At 45.3% G+C, this 26474-nt stretch overlaps 1 protein-coding gene and 1 long non-coding RNA gene across 4 annotated transcripts in view; one reads left to right on the top strand and one right to left on the bottom strand.

The window, feature by feature from the left end:
• Sec24AB (Protein transport protein Sec24AB) overlaps positions 1-13657 on the bottom strand; it is a 149705-nt gene extending 136048 nt beyond the window's left edge. For 2 of the 3 annotated variants that reach the window (XM_050196743.3, XM_050196744.3), the window contains exons 1-3: positions 13543-13657; positions 7723-8047; positions 6542-6616 (exon numbers count right to left, since the gene is read on the bottom strand). In XM_050196743.3, the coding sequence (XP_050052700.1) occupies positions 6542-6616; positions 7723-8044 (397 nt within the window). In that variant the 5' untranslated portion in view covers positions 8045-8047; positions 13543-13657. Of the gene's footprint in view, positions 1-6541; positions 6617-7722; positions 8048-13232; positions 13250-13542 lie in introns of those variants that run through there. The other variant, XM_055063321.2, reaches the window with a different exon arrangement.
• A 745-nt stretch (positions 13658-14402) lies between these two features.
• Positions 14403-26474, top strand: part of LOC129380973 (uncharacterized) — a 90182-nt gene continuing 78110 nt past the window's right edge. The window contains exon 1 of the long non-coding RNA XR_008609204.1: positions 14403-14531. This is a non-coding gene — a long non-coding RNA (uncharacterized lncRNA). The remainder of the gene's footprint in view (positions 14532-26474) is intronic.

Genomic DNA, 26474 nt, shown 5'->3' with positions numbered 1-26474 from the left:
AGGGCGGAAACAAACGCAAGCGGCTGTTTTTCCAAGAAAACGCGCACCAGCGCCTCAGGGCATCGCGCGAACGCTGCTGTTGCCCGTGATTGGTCGGGGCCGCTGTGACGTCGTTGGCGGTAGTCGCCGGTCGGCGCCGCCGCATGTCGCCGTTTCAGAGCGTAGCACCATTCCTTTCTCTCTGGTAGCACGCGGTTCTGCTGTTCTGGCTTCATAGCTGAGTTGCAAGATGGAACGTTCTCGCTGTCTCCGACAGCTTGTATTGTCCCCGTACATGTTTGAACCCACAGCCGATACGGAAAACGATGGCGGCAACAGAGTCAACGACGATATTGAGTGTGCCAACAGCGAGAGCGATGTGTGCACCTTCTCACGCGCTGGAAATCTTAGCTGGTACGTATGTTTTTTTTTTTTTCATGTAGCTGCACGTTGCAATGACGGGAGAAAAAATGCGCTAAAGTGTCACTGGGAACATGCTGCTGGAAGAATGCCGAAGCACTAACTTCTCATTAGCTTTACACGGGTGCAATTCCGCGATGTCAAGCACCTTGCCGCTGCTTGTCTAAAGTCCCGTGGTTTTTTCAGCGTTGATACACGATCGCGAACATAAGTGCTGCGTTTCAAAGCGCGCACATGCAGTGCTGCGAGGTACAGTCATGGAAGTTGCTTATCATACACATCCAGAGACGACCAGAGGTATTATATGTGCAATATTCATACTATGGTTCGACGACTTTGCGAGTGTGGCTCGATCAAGAATCGGTATGCGTGCTCCATGCTAGTGTTGACATAAAGATATTAGGCAGTTTTAGCACTGCCGTGTGGTAAACACGATAACTGAACCGTACGTCGAATGTCACTAGGCAAGCCTACACTCCATTTGATACCTCAGGTGCATCGCTGTGGAAGCTACGCTCGAAGTCCGGTCACCAAAATTTATTACTGCGCGCGTTTCCGTCTATGCTTCGCAGCGTGCCAGCGGCGTTCGCTCGCGCGAGCATGCACGTGAAGCTGCCGCGACGGGCTGCAATTAAAAAATACCGAAAAGAAATTTTTTTTAAAAGAGCGTGTTAGCAGCCGTATAAGTACACGGATGGTTTCTATGGGTAAATTTTTTTTTTTCATTCCGAACTGAGCTTATATATGGAAAGCTTTCTGAAAAATCGGGTCAAGAAACACCGAACTTTTTCTAAGTGCGAACGCAGCCACTGCAAGAAGTATCTCAAGCCTCCACAGCGTTGCACCTGATGTATGAAACGGAGTATAGCAACGCTAGCAACAACGCGTTTTCGCATTTGTCGTAAGGCTATCCGGCTACGCTAAAACTGTGTTACCAGACGTTAATGGCTGCAAATGTTCGTATTTCTCCAGTGCATCAATGTGGGCCTAATCACGCTTTCATTAAACTAGGTGAACCTGCATGTGCTGCGTATTGATGGAAGATGAAGAGAACTGCTTGTGCTGCCAGGAGGTGCAAGAGATTAGGAAAAAACAGAAGCGCACGCAGTGCGTAACAAGTTCAAGACAATTCAGGACTGTGTGCCTCAGCAGGGCAGTACTGGAAGTGGCACTTGCCCAGAAAGGAGTCGAACCGGCTGGACAAGGCAAGAAGTTTACACACAGGTGTGAAAATGATATGGCCAATGGAAAAAGAGTGATGCAAAAGCAATTTTTTTTTACAGGCAGTTGAGGTATGCAGCACACCGCCAGTTTGTCTGGCTAGTATAGAAAAAGTTGGGAAAGAAGAACCGTCGAATTCTGCCAAGCTGTGTACTTGAAGTTGTTCGGGCTTCAGTCGCGCCGATTTAATTGGAATACCGATTGCCCGCATCGTTGTCAAGCTCCGATGATAGTCACTGTCGCGGAAATGGTCCGAGCACAGCACAGTTGATTTCGTCGGCACGAACTTATCTCTCCTCACCGCACGTACCCACTGCGCTGCAAGCTTCTTTTCCTTCGGGAATTTGTGAAACACCACATCGTCTCGCCCGCCTGTGTTCGCGCAGCCGAACGCTGCACAGAACGAGGGCATGTTGGGCGCCCTTGGCTGTAGGCACTCACGCAGCACAGAAGGAAAGAACAGTTTACGAAAATCGCAAGACAAACGTGAGCGGCGGCGGCGGCAACAGATCTCTCGTAGCGTCGTTCAGTAAAGCGCAGGACGGAAAGAGGCATGCCAGCACATGTCAGCACGCCGGTCCGCAGCTCGGTTGGCTCGGTCTCTGCCCATGACGTCACTCTCGCCGGTTCTCTCCTCTGCCAACGTCCTCACCCGGCGCTCCGGGAAGCGATGGGGGCGTGTCCGCGCGGGTGATTTATAAAGCGATTTCCGCCCGTTATATTAACAAAACGAAAAAAAAAAAAATTGCGGAACCATAAATTATTAGGTCTGTTCTTCCCAATCCCAGCAATTCATAGAAATTGAAAACCGTTTCAGCTTCCCTTTAAAGAAAATTGCCCGCCGAGGTAACACTGACGTGGTTTTTTCTGCACCTAACAAACTAATCAGCTTGAGCAGGAAAACAAGACCAGACAAGAAAGAAAGTGCTCCTAGCTGCCAAGTTAAGCACAGGAAGAAGTTTAGAGATTGTAAGACATCAATTATACATTGTATGCCCTTATCACGTGGGAAGTGTTACGTCGGACAGTAGGGCAGATGTATTAACGATAGACTGCGCGAACACAAAAATAAAGTCGACAAAGTTGTATCAGATGGGTTTCTCTCCCTTCAACCATTACTGGTAGAAATAAGTGCGAACTCACTAGACTTATAATAGAAGCCGAGGAGATTGATGCCCTAGGGGATTCATGTATCAGCAAACCATCATTGCCTCTCTCTGAAAAAAAGAACTGAAATTTTTGCGCATGGCATAGCGTATCACTTACAAAAATGTTTCGCTCTGATTGTTTGTTTATCTGATCATGTGGCTGTGACTCATGTTGGCTGAGTGTATAAGTATGACCTGGTTCTCAATAAACATTGTTGGAAGTTAGCACTGTGTGTGTCCCTGTGTGTCTTCTTTTGTCCACTCTTTTAAACACGCTACCATACACCCCTTCAAGATGCATTACCAACAAGCCCACATTGCAACCCTCGTGCAATTTAAGCCCTCATTTTGCCTGCCATGCGTATCTCATATATGAGACAGTTAATAGGGCCTAGTACACATTCCTTAATTATATGCACGCATATGCACCAGGCACCTAGAAGCAGAGAAAACCATCTGTGTTTTGGGAAAGCTAATGAAAAGGGAGGCGGTAAAATGAAACAACTCAGAAAGTAGGGGGACGTTTAAAGCCAACAAAAAAGTGGGGGCCTATCTAAAACTCTGAAGGCCTGCCAGTAAACTTATTAGGTGTCTTGGTGCTTGTACTGTGACAGGTGACTGCGTATGTGCGTGTGTAAATTAAGTAACGCATGCTATGTCCCGCCACAGTGACACCTTTTCTCCGCTTGATATGCTTCACCACATAACATGGCTGTATTGTGTCGAAATTAACATTAAAGGCAAATACTGCCAAGTGAGTCAATGGCATGTTTCGGCATTTTTATTGCCTTTTGTTTAATTCGACCCGCCGGATAATTCGATCAGTTTTGTCAGTCCTGTCAGGCTCAAATAAATGGAAGTCGACTACATTTGCCTTTAGTGTCCCTTTTTAATATGTCCTTGATACTGAAAGAAGGAAACTGTTACGTCAAGCACATCTGCATGACAGAAGTCATAAAGTGGTTTCCCCATGCTGCCATTTCGATCATGTACAGCGAGTTAGTTTATCTGTTTTTCACGGGCATGAATTTGGGGCAGAGACACATAAACAACAATTGAGTCAACAGATGCAAAAACAAAATGGACGAGGCACATTGCAGTGGCTATGCCATGGCAGTCCAACCTACAGGCCAACTTTATTACATTGACACTGGCTGCCACTAGTATAGCATTGACTAGTGAGACGCTTCGGCGACAAATACACAATTTTTTACAGTGATCACATATCGCACAGATGAGGCTTGTGTGTTTATCACAAAAAAAAAGCTGCTTCAAGAAAAAAAAGCAGAGCTACAGGGGCTACTCTGCATAAACAGTGCCAACCGTCACCTTACAGTGTGGCAGCGTTTATCGCAAGCTTTTATTCCTCACCCATCAACGCATTCTAGAACAGTGTTTAGTACCCCAACAACCATTTTGCTCTGCTATTTTGTTAGAAACTATGAGAAAAATGATCAAAAATGGTTATCAGAATTGATTACAATGTTAACCTGTGCTAACTAATGATGGTCATAGCTTGTGGCTTGCTTTTCTCATTACCCACAACTTACAGAGCTCAATGAGTGCTATGGTCAGAGCCATATGAAACTCTCCTGCGAGAAGATTAATGAATGAGAATATTCATCAAGTTAGTTTTCTGAACTAAGGAAAACAAATGCCAAGAAGCTCAATATATCATGACACACAAGTGAAGAATTCTGTAGAACTCTGCAAAAGCAACAAACCAAAATGTACCAAAGGAAAAGGAACTAGCCATACTGATCATCGACTTATGATTATAAGCTTCAGGCTTTCCCATGCACTGAGTGCATGGGAAAATCTACAAAATCAGGACAGCAATGATGATGAAAGTGCCATCCCAACAGTGGCCAGTTAGAGGAGGCAGCTGCAGTGTGCCACGCCACTAGAAAGCTTGCATGCTAGTAAAAGAAGCCCTTTTATCTATGGGACAGAGTATAAGCAATTAACTATTTCCTCTGCACACAACAAAGTTCACGTAGCTGCCTCATCCAGAATGCAACACAAGATGTAAGAATGTCACTGAACTATACTGCAAATACTATATATGGGTGTCTAGGGCCATGGGATTATGCAAACTAGATATAGGAGACAATAAAACCCCTTCAGAAACACATAAATGGAGTTCTGATGTGCCAGCTGCTACATTATCCCTCTGCAAGGTTACCTCAATTCACACCAAGCTGTCTCTTCACCTCAGCATAGGTGTGGCCTCCATGCAGTATGTCTTATTCTCTCAACCCTCCAAAGACTACATAATGTGAGGAAGGCCTGTACTAGTTTCCTTAATGGTGACAAACTTCGTGAGGCTTCTCTGATAAAGGTTTAGCAGAAAATGCTAACTACACAATGAACTCCCTCTTACACCATCTCAAGTGCTTCGCTATGAGAGCCGACTCAACAATTAAAATCTCTCTCTGCTGAACAAGTTGTTTTCAGCGTAACAGCAGTAAACTGGCAGTAGAGCCCACTTAAGAAACATGTAAAGACCTTTATTGTCTGTATCATTAGTATATTATTGGAAGTGCAGCTTGACAGAAGTTTTCTGAGCTATGAAAACCTAAGCAAAGTACTATCGGCGTCAAATGAAACGCAAAAAGTGGAGCGCGTGGCCGAACCATAACTAAAGGTACACAGCACACGCTTGGTGGGCTTTGACCGCACTGTGCGATGATGCTCCCCCCTATACTACAATGCAATATTTTCGTTTCTGTACTGGTTCGTGTTTATATGAAAGCGAGAAAGGATGACGGCACAGTAATGATGATGGCACTAACTGTACCACGCGCGGTGCTGTTCCCGTTTCATTTGATGCCGATAGCACATATAAACTGTTTCGCCTCACTGTGCGATAATACTCGCCAATATTTTAGCATTTGTTTTCTTAAATTTTTCTTTTCTCACTCTCAACTAAAAGAGAACCAGAATAGAAATGAAAATATTGCAGTATAGGGGGAACATCACTGTGCAGTGTGGTTAAAGTGGTTGTGCACGCGTGTAAACGGTGATGACTGGACGGCAAGGACTATAACTTCAGCTATGCTTCAGCCAGCTACGCACTCAGCTGTTCACATTTCATTTGACGCCAATAGTACTTGAATTGCTCTAGAGAATTTTGGTTTAACCGAGCCTACTGCATGACAAAATTACTACCCTCTTAATGAGCTTTTCAAGTTGCCCACCTTTTCCACACCCTCTACATATTTAGGCCAAAAGTGCAGTAACAGCTGGCATTCTATCATACACCAGTGGGGAAAATTTTCTCAAGTTTCCTGCATGGTAACAGGCAGCCCCATAACCTCACTACAAGAACACTGACCTATTGAGAGTCATTGCCATTTATTTACACGAGCAGAAATAAATTACAATGCTACTGATGACAAGTTCTAACACATACACACTCCACAGGCTACTCCAGTTACTATGACAACAGGTTATGTGCACAGACAATTCTCATGTTGGCTGACATGCAGGGGTACACAACAACAACAACGTATTGATGTAGAAATTTCAGTCCCAAACGCGCTGACACAGTCAGATACAGAACCTGCAAGTAACAATAACTAATGTCTACTCTGATAACATAGCCCCATACAAGGCGCAGAAACTCAGCTGCTTATACTGGTAATGGTGACTAGGCACAGACCAGACAATTGTGCATTCTTCACAGTGCTTTAAGCTCTAGTTCTGGAATGTGCCTGACAATTGAGCCATTTAAATAACAGAAAAAAAAATTATAATGAAGCAAACCTCACCAGAAGTTGTAGGAGTCACTAGAGGACTTGAGCCAGGCTGCTGGTAACCCTGGTTTACTCTGCTTGAAGCCCCACCTGCATCATGGGCAATAGCCCACAGACTTAGTTCTCTTTACTCATAGCAGTGGCCCATCCCAAGTGGCAGGCCGCTACTGTAATAAAGAACCAAATACTATACCAATACTCGTGTGCAAAGTTGACAGAGCAAAATTTTGGCTCGAAGAACAAGCCACCAGTTCCAAGGAAGAATACTTAACGGAGCCACAAAATTCATAGTAACTTTTCCAGATGTGAATGAGGATTAATACTGTGGCTTGAAAGAGTGCTGAGAGGAGCCAAAGGTAAATATCATGTTCTGAAAAACATCCGTAATGTTGTGCAACTGCAGCAGGCCATTATCCTATTAGTAATTATTATGCCACAGTCCACGCACCATGACTGCAGTTTTGAGACAGTGGGTAGAATGGCCGACTTGGCTATAGAAGGTGCATAGTTCAAACCCACCGCCAGATGCCCACTGGTTTCTATGGTAGGTAGAAGCAGCATTCCAGCTAGCCGTCCAGCTCTTAAATAGTTACATTTCTTGGAAGAGGTTTCTATAGGCCACTGATGCTTGCTATACAACCTATAATTATTTAATTTTTGCCACATTGTAGCAACTATTTTCACAGTCTTTCTCTTTCAAACAATGTGGCTCAGAGAAAGATGACTTCCACCAAAGTGTGTGGTATAGTTTGACCAATGCTGAATAGTGCCATGAGAAAGCGGCTTCAAACCTTCCCAGCAACATCTCTACTCAGTGGCTGCCAAACTGCATTAAGAGCCCACGAAATTTCAAGACACCCATGACATGCACACACCCTTTATACACAGCCAACCGTTACAGATCCCACAATTCCCTTGCAACAATGTGTTCATTATTTTCCCATAGTACATAACAGTAATGCAAAACTGCTTTCCTAAAGCACCAGTAAGTATTCTAGGCAGCCAATGAATCCTCAGTAAACACTTTCCCCTCTTTATCACAAATGATCACAGTTACAAAACATACACTAGCATTGTGCGAACTTATCCACGTCAACATGCCAGGTATCAATACCACAATTTATTCCCCTTCACACACACTGCTCGACACTAACATTGACAAGCAAATAAACATATGCACATCCCCATCAGCTTACCTGCAGGGCTCAAGGAAGGCACTTGCTGTTGGTGCGAGGAAACCTTTGATGCAGGTCCATTGGTGTACCCCCCACCCAGATGAGCCCAGCTGCCATTTACAGTCGGCCCATTAGGCTTTGACTGTGTTGGTGGCGGCTGGGTCATAACCACCGGAGGAGGAGGTCGAAGCTGGTGGGCTTCCTTGGCCATGTGGTGGGCACTGTCCCCATAAGGCACAGCATGGGGACTTGCCCCTTCTGCAACCCCAGCTGAGGGTGCACCCGGCCGGCCATAGGGAACGGCCCCTCCATAGGGCACGCCTTGACCCCCTGGCATTGCCATACCCTGCACATCGCACGGAAGGCCACTTAAAGGTTATTCTGTTTTGACATTGCTTTAAGAAAATGCTTACAAAACTGCAGAATGGTAAGCATTTTCCGCAAAGATAAACAAATCACATGGAAGCCTTCTTATAGTGTACTGGGTGATCTAGATACAAGATGGCATAGTCGCACTAAATTCAGTTTCACAGACTCAGTAGTATGTATCACAATGCTACGACATGAGGAACTGATTCATTTTGATTGGATCACTTTGCTGGCTTGCACCTTGCACCTTGCATATATTTCGTGACACCTACTGTTGCTATAATACGACATGATCATTTTCAAGTATTCTGGAATTTTTAAAAATTGCCTATTGCAGATAACATAATTCTAGTCCTTGAGCTGGATTATTCGGAGAGGTGAACATTACTCGCATGAGAAATCAGATTCAGATTTATTGGTTCAAAAAAAAAGTGGTTACAACATCACAATCACATCACAATCGAAACCCACATTCAACTAATTTTGAGAAGTTCACTAATTACTTTACGGCCCATATTGCAATTTACAGATTGTAGCCAGTGAGCTTGCAAGGTGTATCCACTTGGAATGAACTTCCAGAATGACACCAATTTGAATATATGCACTGTCAAACTCACCATAAAAAAGGCACTGTTGTTCCACTTAATTTTTCATCAAAACAATTTTTTACGCAGTGAAGCACAAAAGTAACTGGAACACCCATGTATTCCGTCCCGCACTTTGGGAAATAATAGCACGAAACTGGTGTCATCCTGGCAATTCATTTCTAGAGTACACGTCTTGCAAACTCACTGGGTTGTAAATTGGACTACGCTGAATAAACTAATTAATTATCAAGTTCATCGTTGATCTTTTCATTAATTGGTTGAATATGTCTAGATTTTTGTGCTTAACATCTGCCTCTTCAACTTATCAAGCTCAAGGACAAGAATTATGCTACCTGCCACAGGAGATCTTTAAAAATTCCAGAAAGCTTAAAAATGATCACCCCGTATATGTATGCCTCTACGCTTTTCCTGTGTCATTTTCCACAATTCAACTATGCCGTCTACTAGGTCACCAAATTTTTACAACCTTGCATTATGAAAACAGTGGTGGCCCTGTTAGCACTGTCTTGATATTTCACATACACTCTCTGCAAGATGCACCGCTATGCAAAAAAAGGGGGGGAGGGGAAGCAAAATAGTGTGCATTTCCATGATAGTCATTAACTTTCATTTGCATGATTAGCAAACACAGAAAAAGAGATGCAGAGCATAAGTATCAACCACTGAGCATCAGTCACTAAGCTGTTTCATACCTTATGAGTTATTATTTACCCCAGAACTATTTACCCCAGAGCAACAAATGCACTAAATATTTTACACGGTCATATTTACACTCCGCATTACAGAGGAAAGAATGTGGTCTTGGGTGACTGCCAGAAACTCTCTAGAGGCCCAGATATCCATGTAGCAATAACTGATGATGTCTCAAAGCTGCACAGTGGGCTGGGTGGATAGTGCTATCGGAAGGTACCCCATGGTCTTCCCTAGCAAGCAACTAAATATAGTATACAATTGTTTTTACATTATAATTCCATCCAAATGTGACTGCTGTGGCCGAAAATCAAGTCTCTGACCTTATGCTCAACTGCGAACACAACAGCCAATAAGCCATTGCAGCAGGTAACCACCTTCCAGTTGTCACTTTACAAGCGACAGAATGGTGGTAAGGTGAAGAGCACCATCTTATTTACTCATTACCAACACCGATCTAATGGTTTGTCCCACCATCTTGATCCATACTGTTCAATGCTACAAGGGGAGGCTCAAAGTAATTCATATTTCTGTTTTGTTCCTATGCACCTCTAATTCAGATGCCATATATTATGATTATGTAACTATTGGATAAAAACAGATCACAACGGGTAGTGAATATTAACAAGGCCTCATAAACATGATGGTGCCTGTCTTTGCATAATTTGCACAGAAATGCTGAAGTAAACCTTTATGTTGCATTCATTGTCATTGTGGTTTTTCTTCCCCCATTTCCTGATATTCTCCCAAACATGACCCTGCTGATATTTGGCTACTTCCCTATCTAAACCAGCCAAGAGGTTAGAGTGAAAGGGCTCATGACATTTGTCCAGAACAACAGAACAGCTCGGAAAAATCATGAAAATCAAATTTCACAATTGCTGCAAAACTGGGCGAAACTTGTCATTTCATAATGTGTTGTCTCATTGGTAACCAAATTTAAATGACAAGAATATAGAATAAAACCAAGACTACTGACAAACGGCCACCTGTGGAAGCCAAAACAACTTTTTCTATCCTTTAACCACACCTTTTTTGGTCAGCATAGTGTTTTATGACTTTGTAATATGCTGTAAAACTGTATGATGCCATCTCAATAAGAACATTGTGACAGCAATTGATCAGATGCTCATTCCTGAAAAGCAAACCTGATCTGTCAACCTCAACTTAATATGAATCAAAGCCTTTCATGGAACCACAAGCCCGAGTACACTCCCTTTGACGAACTCGCACCCCTTAACCATAGCCTAAATACTGTCGATTGGCAAGCTACTCATAACGAGGACACAATCTGTACAACAAAACATTATAAGAAGAAATTGAATCTTGACACCAGAGTATTGCATAGTAAATGCTTCTACCATACACAACACTCCCCCCCCCCCCCCCCCCCCCCCAGCCTAATCATCTTTCATTCCTTCAGCTTCACAATTATTTTTGGTACTTGTACATCTACCTTGTACATGTTTTGTAAAGAACAAGATCCAAGCACTTGCAGCTCTTCTTTTCACATTTAGTGTCCACCTTCAACCCTAAGTATATATCAACTATCCATCAGACCCTCTGGAACAAGGTGACCATACTAAATGTGCATGGTAGGTCACCGCGAAACTTCCCACAGTAGTGAATTCGTGTTGCCTGTATAAATTCAGACACTTTGACCAAAAAGATTAACATCCATTTTTTTTGTATATCAAAGTTTTTTTGTTGTGCCTTTAACAAAATTTTCACTTTGGAATCATGCTCACGAAAGAACAAACATGTTCCACGCAATATTCATAACATCTCTGCACACACAGTAGCCACACAATTAAACCATTGCAGCTTGTTTACTGTTTTGCATGTATGCTATTCTCCTTTACTTCAGCAACAGACTACTAGGCCCACAGCATGTTCACTATCGCAAACATCGACAAAGACATAGACAAAGCTATGCACTTCAAAAGCCAACAGAAAAGTTAAATTTTCCTGCAGTCTAACATCTGGCACAGATGTTACACTGACTGCACACAAAAAGTAAAACTACCGCACGATCACAGGCAGCACACAGAAGACATAGAAGAACAGGGTTTCTCGATGGCTCCATGATCCAGAAATCTTTCTCGGTAGTTTATATAATACTGCAACCACTACTCAGATTTTTTCTTACTCGAAAGTGTTTGTATTCCATGTAAAATACCTAAATGCATGTTGAAGCATTCATAAATAATGTTCCAACCTGCTGCATTCTTGTTGCCCAGTGCTTCATAATTTGTAAATCCCCAAACGCTCCAGGCTCTGTAAATACTTATACATAAATGCATGTTGCCAATATATATGAAAATACTCTGTTAAGTGGCCAATAAGGCCTGTCCTAGAATGCACCAAGTGTTATGCATATGGAGCATCCAATGCATACAACCAACCAAGTAGCTACAACAATCAATGCTTTCTTTTGACATAACTTCTTCAACAGCCCTATGCAAAAGCTGCAACAGTGCTTGTAGTAACAGGAAAGAGATTCGTGCATATAGCCATAAACACGTGCACTCAAATGCACACAAAGCACTGTACAAGCATACATGCTCTGCATCCTTGAATTCTTCAATGAATTCTTCACTGTTATACATGCTAAAACACCACGTACCAATCCCTGTTGTTTGAACTCCTTGTATGCTAGAAAAAAAAATGTGCAATACTCTGTTTCGATTAACTTGTGTTTCCTAGACCTACACAAAGTGTAAGCTGGAAATGCAAATAATTTATTTATCAAACAATATGCTCACCTAAATTGGAGCACTCAAGTTGTGCTGCATCAGTGCAGTTACAGTTTATGCAGTAAGTGCAGACAACTGTTTGGGAAGCTGCCAAAAGCAAAGTGGCATTTGCTAACCTATCAGATCACAGTGTGACAATGAAAAAAAACAAAAAAAACGAGCATGTTAGAAGTTTCTCAATAAGCGACATGACTTGCTATTCCAACCACCATGCTGCACACGAAAAATTCTTTAACCTCTACCCACCTATTCTCATTAACGTACCAGGTTCACTATACCTATATTATTGACATCAGTGAGTTTCACCTTTACTCAACAAAATCATTAAAGAAGAAGGATAATGCTTGAAGGAGGCGCTAGTAACCTAAAGTTGCGAGAGGTGTGCTGCTGTTAGAACATGCAGGTGCAACTTCTGTCACTGGGAAAAGTGCAAGGTACATCCGCAGAACAAAAGTGGTAGTATTAAAGAAGAGTACCAAAAACAGGAAAATACCATCCACACTTCGGCGCACATTTGATATGGTCAATCCTGCTAGCAGAGAGCTATGAAATAATCGCGTTTCCTCAGACGGTGTATGTCCACATAAAGCTTTACGTGATACATAAGAGTGCAAAGCACCAGCAAAACACCGGCATTATAACCAGCGCGTTTATTTCGCAACTCTACTACAGCAACATTACGATGACTGATAGCCTGATGTGCAATAAATGACCAGACCGAGAGCCCACGGCAAGTAAAAAGATCTGCCGCACTTGCACAAGGTCAGTGACTGCACATCCCAGGGCGGGAAAGAGCGTTTCGATGAGACAAAGTGCAACGCGCTGGCCACAAGCACGAGCAAACAGGACAGAAATGACAAAACTTGGAAGGCTGAGCGCTCAAGCATATCGCTGCGATCAAATTCAAGGCTACGATACGGCATCAGCGACTTCTCCCCAGGTTTCCTGCTTCGTCTACCCGCTGCACCGCCACTTGTTTGTATCATAAACCGGGAGCTTTCCGAGTAATCTCATGAACTAGGTTTAATAAATGCGATTACATTGTCATGAAACACATTCCGCCAAAAATAATAATGGCAAAAACAAGCAGCATCACTGCGTCGCTTACCGATGATGCGGCAGTGCTTACGCGTCAATGCCACGAAGACGTCAGTTTCAAATGTCCCACATTGCAAAACCTTCGAAACAGCGTGCGTATACGTGTGTCCAGTAGAACGAATGCTTGTTTATCTGTGCAAAATACCGCATCGAAGGCACGATTAAGCCTTCTTTTTTAAAAAAAAAAAGGGGGAAGAGACGCCGAAAAGCTGGCCCGTCGATCGCAGGTCAAGTGGTACCGAGTTGTCGACGACACAATAAAAATGATTTGCCTAGGAACCTATTACCCGTGAGGAGCGGTCAAACGCTCCAATACTCACTTAGAAATGGTTAAAGCGCAGCTCGACGGCTTCGTCTTTTACTTCTATAAAACACACATACTTCCCGTGAAAGAAGCAGCAGGCTGACGTTACGTTCCGACTGCCGGAAATGCCTTGATACGCATGCGCCCTCAAAACAACGTGGCATTCAACCCAGAATGCACTAGAAAAAGGAAGCGGAAATGACGTACAAGAAGTGGATTTTCGACATGACCGGCCTACGACCTACTGGAACTCCAGACCTGCACAGATATCCGATTTCTATGGGAGCCACTTGCGCCCACTCTCGTTCAACCGTTCGCCGTTGGTGTAGCTTTTATAGCCTGTTCGTCTGCTACTCTACGGTTGACTGGTGCGGCCTTGTAATTGGTACGGTGGCTATTGTGTTGTGACGAACTGCTTGTCTAGTTGATGATTTTTGCGAACACAGTGACAGTGATGTCACAAGGCTTTGATCGGTCACTTGGCTCCAAAAGTTGACTGTCCGAACCTAAAAAATGTCGGAGCGTGTATAGTCCGCTGCTCCCTAAAATAGTGTTAAATAGCCGCTCCTATTGCCTTTTTCAGGCAGTAGCAAACCGCACAGATCTTGCAGATTATTATAAGTAACACTGTTTATAGAGTTCGTAAAGTACACAACAGTTTCATTGTATGCGTTGCAAAATTCGTTTCTGCGCTCTTTATAATAGAAACTTGAAACCACCGTAATGTTCGACGACAGAACGATTACCACTCATTTTAACTCTTAAAGTTTTCCGTGAATGCGTCGTGAGTTCAAAAAGAGAATTACGCACACAGCTTCACTGCGTACGTATCTTTCGCACCTCCGTTATGCTGCCGCCGCCGTACCACGCAGAAAAGCTAGCTTTGCAGTTTGAAGAGAGTTCCGTGACACAATTTAAGGCCCGCAGTGCAGCACGTTTTAAAGTATTGGGATCGCTTTTGCAAGCTTTCTACTGAGCTACACATCCAACAACATTAAAAACAAGGTATGCTCACCTCTCCTTGAAGCAGAATCTATCAACCTATTGCACATATCGGGTGGAGGACTTACTCGTGAATACTTTTACCAGATCATGTGCCTTTCCCTACGGCGCACAGCAGTAAATCCTAATGTCATCTACGACATTAGGCTATCTGTAGTCAACTCAAGAAAGCTAGATTATCCTATGAATATTTTTAAAAAATTTTTCGTCTCTTACGGAGGCTAGGAATGGGAAATTTATGCCGTCACTCTAGCATTGCAGCTGCCACCAATGCTCGTTGTTTACATTTCTTGCACCGCTTCTCCTCCTCTAGTTTCACTATTCCAACACAAAGCATTCGAAAATTTCTCTTTTCTTCTTATATTTGTGAATTTATTCATTTCCCGCCAATACAAGCGCTTTGTGCCTGCCGAAATGGCAGCACGAGCGCTGAACAGATCGCAGACGACAGTGAACAGGTTATAACTAGCGCCACTCTGCTCGTACGCTCTGTCCCTAGCGGGGAAAGCGGCGAATTAGACGAGGCGTGCTGGAGCAGGAAGATCTGTCCAGGTCTTGAGTTCTGTAGGTCGTGGACCTGCCATGTCGCATTTTCATTACGTAGAACCGAAACCGAAAGCTACATGTAGCGTGCGCAAGTACACTCTTAAACAAATGTACAGGTCGTATCTTGCCACACAACAATAATCGTCATGTGCCTTGCTTGGGCTTTCTTTTTTGAAAACGCCGCGCCCGCTACTTTCCTGTCGAGAATGCTGCACTCTTAGGCAAAGGTACAACCTTTGGGGTGTATATTTGCCACACAACGACAATCGTCATCTTCCTTGCTTGTGTTTCCTTGCTTGAAAACGCCGCGCCCGCTACTTTCTTGTCGGGAATGGTATGTCATGCTGATAACGCGAATGCCGTTCGTTACTGGGAAGTATACCGGGCTCGCCGCGTTAAAGAAAGGAAATGCGGACAAGACAGATGACCGTTATCGTTGTGTGGCAAAAGGGTGTAATTTTGCTTAAGAGGGGAAGGAAAGAGAAAAGTAGAAGGCAGGGAGGTTAACCAGAATAACGTCCGGTTGGCTACCCTACACCGGGGGAATGAGAAAGGGGAAAACAAAGATTACAGGGAGAGAGAGGAGGAAAGGAAAGAAGGAAATTGCGGTGAGTTCGCTGACGCGTGTGGTCTTACAGAAATTGCATTTATAGTCACAGATGGTCGCACAATCCCGTCGTCCTTAAAGGGAAACTGAAGAGTCTGTCGAATTCAATAAGACGCTCATATACGGATGCGGGAACCTTATAAACCATGCCGGTAAAATTTTTTTTTTTTTTGGGGGGGGGGTGATTTTTCACTTAGGAGCGACGTAATCGTCGGCTGAAATTGCGCTGTCGCTCCGCCCCCCGTCGAACGCCGCGCGCTGTTGCTGACGCTGACGATGCGAGCGGAGACCGGAAACCGCGGCGTAGTGACGTCAGCACTGGTGTTCCGTTCCTTCGAAGTCTCCGCGACCGGGCGTGACAGCGCTTGTTTCTGCGTGCGTGCCGTCATAATCTGCTTCGCTCGACCCTGCATTCCTTTGTTTGTGTGTATGTAGAGTGGTAGTTGACGTGCGCAGCATCAATTGAAGTGGTGGGCCGATCATGCCGGCGTTCTGTGCAGCCTACGGTTGCACGATCACCAGCGGCCACGACGATGTTCCATTTCTTCCCGCAAGACAAGAAGCTTGCAGCTAAGTGGGACGCTGCTGTGAATCGAAAGAATTTCAAGCGCTCAAGAACAACAGTGCTGTGCTCTAACCACTTCCCTGACGACGATTACTACCAGAGTTTATCAATAATGAGTGAGAGTACGACTCGTTGCTAGCAGGCTTTCTAACGCAGCGCGAGAAGGTCGGGCAATGAACGCGCAAAGGCGGGACAGGTGCGGGCGGACGGATAGTAACTGATCTTGGAAGACCTTATGAATACACGAACTCGTCCAAACCTGGATTTTGATTTACTGCTAGCTCCTTCGTGTTAGCACGCTGAACGGAAGGTATACGTTTATCTCCCATCCTTGACACAGGTTTCGTCACAAACCACCGTTAATTTTTTATTCGCACGTGTGTTGTGAAACAGCCTACATGTAGCTACCACAAGGCAGTGCAAGTGTAAAATTTGCATGTGTTTGAAAGCCGGCGCACGCCAGGACGCTTCGCTCCACCTCGTGCACAGAGAGAAACCGACTGTCTCGCGTAGCCGACGGAATTCGCCGCCTTTACGGCTCCGGTTACGAGTAGCGTGCGGATGACGCGCTGATGGTCACTACACGTGCTATAAGAGCCGGGAAACTTTTCCCGCATGTAAACCGTCTGTGTAGATTGCCGACAGCTTTGGGGCAGCGCACAAATGCCGACGATCGCATCACTGCTTACGTTCCACGAGGAGGCATGCACGAACATAACAGTACGGTTGTTTGCCCGGAAACAAACTCACTGGATCGCTGAATACAGCTTTGCAAAAAACATACTCACCAAAGAACACTTCTAACACGAGGAGATGCTAACACTTCGCTTTCGTTTGCGTCGAAAGCACTGCTTGCTACCAGCATCTTTTGCTTCTTGGAGAGGCCGGCTACGTGTATGTAGGGATCAACGCCGAACTCCTCAAAGAAACGCAAGCTCTCGAAATTTACATTTACTGTTTCACCAAACCACAGCGCCAAACCACCTTGCAGCGTGCTTCATGTGTGGCAGCAGCGGTCGGTTTGGGCGAACACCATTGTTGACGTCACGAGGCACCCGACCAATCACAGGCGGAAACGAGGCGCGCGAGCTGCCCCGAGTCTGCTGCTGCACTTTTCGTCAAAATAAAATATGTTTGCGCTTTCTTTCGCTCAATTTCGATGCGATATTCGAATTCGGAAGGTTGAAAACCATTACGTACAGCTCTTCACTAATATTTTCTGGAAAACTCTTCAGCTTCCCTTTAAGAAACACAAAAGCGCCTTCACCGCTTTATGGGCCGACGGGCGATGGGGGCGGTGTTCCAGCAGCACCTGCATAGAAAGCGGCCGATTGTCCAGTTTTTGGAAAGCTTTGGCAAGTTCTTGTCTCTCTAGGGCATATCTTGGACAGTGGCACAGCAGGTGGTCGATGTTTTCTTCGGTGCCACAGACCTCGCATGCTGCACTGTCAGTCACTCCAATTAATGTAGAGTATGCCTTTGTGAAGGCAACTCCTAACCAAAGGCGACAGAGAAGCGTAGCTTCGCGTCGAGGAAGTCCGAGTGGAGGTCGGAGTTGCAGGGAGGGGTTTAGTCGATGCAGTCGTGTAAGTCGTAAGTTTGGCGAGTTCCACTCGGTCACTGTGAGACTGCGTGCCAGGTGTCGAAGCTGCCTTGCAGCGCCTGTCCTCGAAAGCGGAATTGGAACGCTGTGCTCTTCTTGATGTGCTGTGCGAGCAGCGTTATCGGCGGAATCATTGCCACTGATTCCATAATGGCCAGGTACCCATTGAAAAACGACCTCGTGACCTTTTTGTTGGACGTAATGGTAAAGTTTCACGATTTCGTATGTCGATTGGTCATGACATCCGTGTCGGAGAACTGACTGCGTGCACTGTAATGCCGGTTTTGAATCACAGAACAAAGCCCATTTTTTAGGTCTTTCAGAATCAATGAATTCCAGTGGTCAACGCAGGGCCGTTAGTTCTGCCACCGTTGAGGTCGTGACATGCGATGTCTTGAACCGCAGTGTCATTCCTCGCGTTGGTATAACCACGGCACCACCAGAACTGCACGACGTAGTCGATCCATCGGTATATATGTGCACGTGGTTGCTGTACTTTTCATGCAAAAGAAGCTCAGCTGTTTTAGAGCAGGGGCCGGTAGATCTGTCTTCTTCTGTAGTCCTGGAATCATTATATGTACTTGTGGACGGTTCAAACACCACGGAGGAAACGCTGACTTGGCCGAAGGTGCGTACCCTGAAGTAAACGACGCACGATGTGCACTGACAATACCGCTAAATGTCAAGCAAGGCCTTGCAGCAGTGAGGCTCGCCAAGTGGTGGGAAGGGGTCCTAGCATAATGCCTGAGATCCATACGCATTGTCTCGACGGTAATGTGCGTCGTGATTGGGTAATCCTGCGCAAGGGCAATGGTTTCAGCCGTTGATGCACTGCGTGGTAAGCCAAGACATATCTTAAGGGCTTGGGCTTGAATACTCTGAATCGTACGCAGGTTAGTCTTGCAGGTGTTGGATATTGCAAGCAGGCTGTATCGCAGGGATCCAACGAACAACGCCATGTACTGTACAGCTGTAACATAGCGTGTATAGATACTCCCCAACTTTTTCCTGCAAGGAAGCTGAACAGGTGACAGATAGCAGTCAGCCGCTTTTTCACGTAATTCACGTGCGAAGTCCAAGATAGGTCTCTGTCAATTACGACTCCCAAGAACCTGTGACTTCTGCTGTATGGTATAAATTGCCCGTTAATAGATACGCCGTAAGCAGACATCCGCTTCCTCGTGAATGCCACCATTGCGCACTTCCCGCATGAAATTTCAAGTCCTTGTTCACGAAGGTAGCAAGATGTCATTGTGGCTGCCTTCTGAAGCCGAGCGCGAAGCTGAAGTCGTGTCACACCTGATGCCCAAATGCAGATGTCGTCCGCATAGACGGAAAGTCGTACGGTGCTTGGCATGTTTTCAACTAATCCACAAAGGGTGAGATTGAAAAGAGTCGGGCTAAGCACTCCTCCTTGAGGGACTCCTCGGCTACCTTAATGCTCGGATGTCGGGCCATTTTCTGTGTGCACGTAGAATGGTCTCCTTTGTAAGTAGTTGCACTTGCTTAAGAGTGTGTGTCAAGCTGATAATGCCCAAGCCGTTCGTGCACTCTGAGAAAGTTTGCACCCTTTGGGGTGTATCTCTGCCACACACATTAATAAACGTCATCGGTCATCTCCGCATTTCCTTCCTTTAACGCTGCGAGCACGGTACTTTCCAGTAGCGAACGGCATGCGCGTTATCAGCATGACATAGCATTGCCGACAGGAAAGAAGCGATCGCGGCGTTTTCAAGGAAACGCAAGCAAGGAAATGACGATTATTGTTGTGTGGCAGATATGCACACCAAAGGGCGTAAACTTTTTTTAGAGTGTATAGGAAGTACACTCTAAAACAAAATTACACCCTTTGGGTTGTATGTTGCCACACAACAATAAACGTCATCTGTATTGTCCGCATTTCCTTTCTTTAAGGCTGCGAGCCCGGTACTTCCCAGTAACGAATGTCATGCGCGTTATCAGCATGACATAGCATTCCCGACAGGAAAGTAGCTGGCGTGGCGTTTTCAAGAAACTCAAAAGGCAGATGATGATTATCGTTGTGTGGCAAATATACACCCCAAAGGGTGTACCTTTGTCTGAGAGTGTATCGAGCTCGCAGTGGAAAAGAAAGGAAGTGCGGGCAAGACAGATGATGATTATAGTTTGGAGACAAAATACAACCCAAAGGGTGTAAACTTTCTTTAGAGTGCGTTATCAGCTTGACACAGCATTCTCGACAGGAAAGTATAACGAGCGCAGAGTTTTCAAGAGAGGAAACGCACACTCTTAAGCAAAATTACACCCTTTTGCCACACAACGATAATCGCCATCCTTCTTGTCCGCATTTCCTTTCTTTAACGCGGCGAGCCCGGTACTTCCAAGTCACGAACGGCATGCCCGTTATCAGCATGAAAGAGCATTCTCGACAGGAATCTAGCGAGCGCAGCGTTTTCAAGGAAGGAAACGCAAGCAACACAGAAGGCGCGGTTATTGTTGTGTGGCAAATATACACCAGAAAGGGTGTACATTTGTTTAAGAGTGCAAGCAAGGCAGATGACGATTATCGTTGTATGACAAATATACACCCCAAAGGGTGCAATCGTTTTAAGAGGGTGCAACCGTTTTACCTCTGGTATCTTTGTTTTGTGGTGACGATCAAATTGCATCTTCATAGTCATCCGGTATTTCTGTGACTGCATCGGGGTCTTGGGATGTTCCTTTAAATGAATCCTGTCGACTAAGCCCAGCTCTCGGTCAGCCGGCAACCAATGAATAGTACGGAATGGTTAGGGATGCACCCAATGCCTGCGGTGTAGGATCTGTTGTGGTGCGACACTGCTGCCTCCAAGGTGCTCTTCCAACCTCACTTCAACTCGGGATATAACTTGATAAATACTTTGAGGTCCTGGATAATGCGTTAGCCTCAGGATGGTGAGGTTCTTGGTAGCGAAGCGTGATGTTTTTCTCACTGCCCCACTTGCACAGCTTCTCACTTCTGAACGCTGGTGCATTGTCGGCAACAATTACTTTGGTGTTCTTGAGGATATCCCGCTCGAGAAGAGATATGACGCAGTTCGCATCTTCTCTTCCAGCTTTGGCGGCAACAAGCCGCATGCATTCATCCACAGCGACCAGACAAGATTGAGTTCTTCTAACGCTTTCACCTTCTTTTTTTGAGCTCAGCAAAATGAAGATGAATGACTTCGAAAGGGATCATAGGGTATTCTGGCAGTGCCATTCTGTTCCCACGAGGCTTGTATTTTGATTTTACGATTTGACACTTGTAACACGTCTTGACGTAATTGGCAACAAGTGCTTTCGATTTTTTCCACGTAAACCTCTTGGTTAGCTTGTGGTAGATCTTCCAAAGTCTATTATGACCTCCAGATTGTGGACTGCTGTGATATAACTTGAGGACCGCGGGTACTTTTGTTTCGCGTTATGTCGAAGCTGAATTGTTGAATCTCGCTCACCCAGCGGGCTATTCTGCCCTTTGGTAGTGCGAGGTCCAAGAGATACGTTAGTGCCTGGTAATCAGCGAAGAGCTTGAAGTGGTTGCCTTCCTGGTAACTCCTAAAGTATCTTAGAGCTATTACGACCGCTGGTGCTGCCTTCTCCGTTGTTGTGTAGTTTTCCTGCGGTTTCGTGAATGTACAAGAATAGTATCCGTTGACTTTGAGTTTCCTGCCAGGTTTCTCCTTTTCGTCTCTTTGATAAAGAGTGGCACCAGCAGCGTAGTGAGAAGCGTCTGTGTAAAGTTCAAAGGGGAAATCAAAGTCTGGGAGTGTCAGCACAAGATCGGGTGAAATGGCTTGTACAAGTTCCAGATAGCTGTTTTCACATTCTTCAGACCATACGAACGGCATGCCTTTCTGTGTCAGTGCAGTGAGACATTTTGTTTATCTCGCATAGTCTTTTATTTACGCGCGGAAGTGGCCTGCGAGCCCAAGGAAGACTCTTAAAGAATGAATGCAATATGGTTTTGCCAGCTTCTTGATGCGCTGAATGCTCTTCTCCTTAGTGTCCTTGCTTCTTCCGTCAGATATTCTTCCAAGGAATACCGCTTTCCTGCATAAGAACTCACTTTCTTTAATGTTGATCTTGAGTCTAGCAGTGCTGAGCGCTTCGAGGACCTTCCCCAGGTGCTCTTCATGATCTTCACTTGTTTTCGATTATACAATTATGTCGTCCACTTACACATTGCAGAATTTTCCGATGCAGTTATTTAGAACATCGTTCATCATCTTTTGAAACCATGATCCGGAGTTTTTCCATCCAAACGGCAGTCTATAGTTTGTATTCGTATTGTGGGCGAAGAGTTACGGAGTCGCCATCTGTCGGAAGCGCCTCCCTTGCGTAGTATATGAGGGATCACGCGGCGCGCTCCTCATAGGTTTCGCTTACGGCGTTCAATAAAAACACCCCGCGGCAACCCTCCTGAACATTTATGTAGGTGCTCTCAAAACGAAAAAAGTTTTTGACTGTCGATATAATAACCTAGGGCAAACTGAGAGCACAGAATCGTTTACAGACGCTATCTCTTTACCGAATACGTACAGTGAACGCCACTGCGCGCGGTCGCCGCGATGGAGTATCCCGAACCGGCTTCCTGCGTGAAAGGTAGGCAAACGCTGACAGTAAGCTATGTGAAATATGTTCTTATAGCGGGCTGTCTGTGTAACCAAATGGGGCATAACAGATTGAAGCCTCAATGCAGCGATCGCACGGGTTCGCAGCGACCGAGTGCGCGTCTGCATGCATGTCCGTGCACAATGTTTTGCTTTCGCTGTGAGCGCGTTTTCGCACCATGCCGTGAGCTTTAGGCAGCAGCATATGAGCATTTGACAGCACACTAGCAACCATTGTTGCGTGGACGCTATCAGAACTCTGAAAAAATAATTTCGTTATAGAGACTTCGACGCCTACGGCGACTGTGATGTGCCGTCGCGACGATTAATTCTTTTTTTTTGTCTTCTAAATTCTTGGACATTTTAATATTACTTCGCAAGTTGCGTCGCACTGTATGTTTATCGGTCTTCTCCGCGTGCGATTTCTCTCTGCTTTTTTTTAGTAATCCAGTGCATTAATTCATAACGCACACATGACCATATGCCATGCTTTTTTTAATGCGCTTCTTACCGCTCCCTTTTCATTCCAGTGAACTTGCCAGAATCTAGTATCAACAAGTTCATAGACCTAATAAAGTGTCACGACATTAGCCGGGCAGCGGGCGCAGGCGAGCGTCTCAGTGCGCGTTTTCTGCCACTCACCGAACATCGTGCAGTCCCGGCGCCGTAGCAGAAATCTTCCTCATGTCTGTGCTTGATGCATACCCGAGTTGTAGCCGATGGCTGTCTGCCGGTTCTAAGTTTCGCCAGCCAAGCTTCACACAGCTCCTTGCCCTGCAGCTACGTGTGAATAAGGCTGACACCGGGCTCCGTTGCGTACGTCCGGCACTGCGGCACCGAGCAGTAGCCTACAATGCTGCACGCCTCCAAAGGCAGCCACTGCCTGTTATAGTAATTTCAAATGTTGTCAAGCAGACACCCAAGGCGATAAAGCCTCACCCCTTAATAAGAACCGCGGCGCAGGTGGGACTTTAAACTTTCGTTTTCAGCTCGCTTCGGCGCTTCCGAAGCAGCCGACGCGGCCGACGCGGCCGCTGTGTCCACGTGTTCCCTCATGCTACGTCACGCCGACAGTGGCACCAGGTTTTCCAGTGGTGGAGTTCACCCTCAATATGTCGAAAGGGGTGAGAAGTGCTGTAAATTTCTTAGTATCCTCTTTTAGTGGTACCTGCCAATATCCCTTGCACAGGTCAATGCGGGAAAACCATTGACATCCTCCTGTTTCGTCAATGAGTTAATCAATTCTTGGCATTGGATGTGAGAAAATATCTGTTTGTTTGTTTACTAGTCTATAATCAGTGCAGAGACGAAATGACCCATCTCCTTTCGGAACAATAGTAGTAGGCGAGGCAAAAGACGAAGTAGACGGCCAGATGATTCCAGCCTACAGCATTCCTTGAAGCTCCTGCTTTAACTATAGTTGCTTACTTTTTTCATAACTGAGGCTATATGGCATTCTCTTGACTACAGTGATGTCGCGTAAGGGGAAAGGTACCTCAATGGCTGTTGTGGCTTCTGGACATTAGCCAATGTACAATAGCTCTGAAAACTTCAAAGGTACATCCTCTGCGGAAGGCACTTTACGACCTGTATTTTGGGCGATATGAAGTGGAAGACATCCTCTTCCTATGGCGACCAAATAATTCCAGAGGAAATTAATTTTCATGCGTTTCATATCAGGCCTGGATAAGATAACATCATAATTGACTTTGGGCGCCACCAATGCTTCAACCTTTGATTTTTCGCCTTCAAACTCCAGATAAGCTGACGTCCATCTATTATATTCTCGGCAAGAACCATCGTAGCCGCAGACACGGATGGTCTTCCCACGCACAATATTGTCAGCATCGACTAGGCTCTCGTTGAATAAACTTGCAGAAGCACCAGTATCAATGAAAACTGACAAAGTGCAGCCATTCAGTAGCATCTGGACACTCAAAACGTCTGTCTTCGTGGGAAATACTGTTTCCTCAACAGTGCATTGCTCTTGATCCAACTACTGATATTGTACGTTGGGTGTCGTGTTGCAGTGTCGGTTACAATCAGCGCTAGTCTCTGCTGCCCCTAATGATGTGGCTGTATTCTTTTCGCGGTAATCGCCTTCAGCGACCGACATCTCCTTATCAGGTGCATGGTATTCCGGAAATGCAGTATACTTCAGTCCTAGTAGTAATTCGTCTATAGTGGTAAGCGACCTCCCTTGAATCTGTCTTTGATAATGTCTAGTCATAAGAGCGATGACAGAAGAATGCGCCAATGTCGGGTCGTCAGTCCGAAGCAACCGCCACTTTTCAAAAACGTACTCTTTGATATTAGTGCCTCTCTGCCTGCAGACAACAGAACTATTCCAGAGCTCTACAAGATTCATCTGAAAATCACTCGAGAAGCTTTTCTTTCATTCATTCAAATAACTATTTGCATGCGATGCTATTTGCAAGTCCAACCACTTCCGTACGTTACCATACAGCTAGGAAAAGTCTCATATTATGTATGCGTTCTTCATCGGTTGTCCATTGGTTTTTGTTGCAGGCATAATCGTGGTAATCCAGCCAAACAGCTACGCCTGATGAAGTGCCATCAAACAAGTCTGGTTTGACAAAAGGTCTTCACGCTTTCCCCTCGTATTCGCAGCTGAAATAACAAGTCCCAAGAGCTGCTGATGTTGTGTATTACAGGTCACTTGCATTTCTTGTAGTGCACTAATGACACATCCTATGTTAGAGTCAGTGAAATTCGCTGGCGTCCGCATTTCCCGTGCCGGTGGGGCTCTTCCTAACCAAGATACCAAATCATTAAGATTCATACTGACAGTCCCACTACCTTGAGTGACGTGGTCATCTACAGGGGCTCCGGCTATATGGGAAACCATCTCCAGAAGACTCGGGGTGGTAGTGTTCTCCAGCAGCCCGATGTATCTCTCGCCATCTGGTTGGAAGCCCACTATGACGGGTCGCACCTCACAGCGCGTGATGTCGAACTTGATCTTCATTTGCAGGTTCCAGACCTCGACTGCGCCAATGTAAAGTTTCTACAGAGACATAGTGACTCCATCAGTTTAATGATGCATTCTTTGTTGTTGTTGTTGTTGTTTCGTATCACGTGTGTGGCTCCTACCCACGATGGGGGATTGGAGAAGAAATGGGAGGATTATTTCAAATTAATATGGAGCATACATTTCCGAATATCTAGGGAATTAGGATTGAATAGCGTAGAATTATCTGTTAAAATAAAATCATGAAGGTCATATGGAATGAGTAATAATTCATGTAAAAGTACAAAAATAAAAAATATTAATTTAGCAGGGCATCCCAAAGTGGACGCCCCGAACGAAAGAATAGCAGGTTCTGTCAAGTTCAGGCCAGGTCTTCGAAGAAGTATTTCCAATAATCTTTTACTTGCCGCAGTAAAGCGGCGACAAGATAGAAGAAAGTGGTGTATCGTCTCCTCCTCCTCATTCTTTAATGAACCCAGCGTCCCCTCTTCGTCTTCCTCTTCACCTTCCTTGCCCCCTGGCCACTGGTGATGTGAATCGCTACATGTGGTAAGCGACTATGGGAGTGGACTATTCATTCATTCAAATAACTTTATTGAGTGCCCTGCAATTTTGTGGGGCGGGCCTTGTCAGGATTGGGGGCTCAATCCCACCGCTCGTGATCCGTTGTTAAGATTGGAGTCCGGCATGAATTCGAAAGTAGCTGGCCCATGCCGTCGTCCAACTTATCCACGCTGAGGGCGTTGATGAAGGGAAGGACTGCTTCTCATCGAGAACAAGGAATATGGGTTTATTTACAGTATTTATATCAGTCTAACATGACTGTTTGAGAAAGTACATCAGTCTAACATGACTGCTTGAGAGAGAGTCTCAGTCCAACATGACTGCTTAAGAAAAAGTGTGTCGAGCATCCGCACAACAGCAGTTTTTAAACACCTGGTCCTCTCCCGATACAAGGCGACGCGAACGTTCGTTTAGTCATCGCAAACTAGCCGCCTCTCCGCAGGACGGTTTACACACACA

The sequence above is a fragment of the Dermacentor andersoni genome, chromosome 1 (genome assembly GCF_023375885.2).
Source record: "Dermacentor andersoni chromosome 1, qqDerAnde1_hic_scaffold, whole genome shotgun sequence".
Lineage (NCBI taxonomy): Eukaryota > Metazoa > Arthropoda > Arachnida > Ixodida > Ixodidae > Dermacentor > Dermacentor andersoni.
This window is presented reverse-complemented; position numbering and strand designations above follow the sequence as displayed.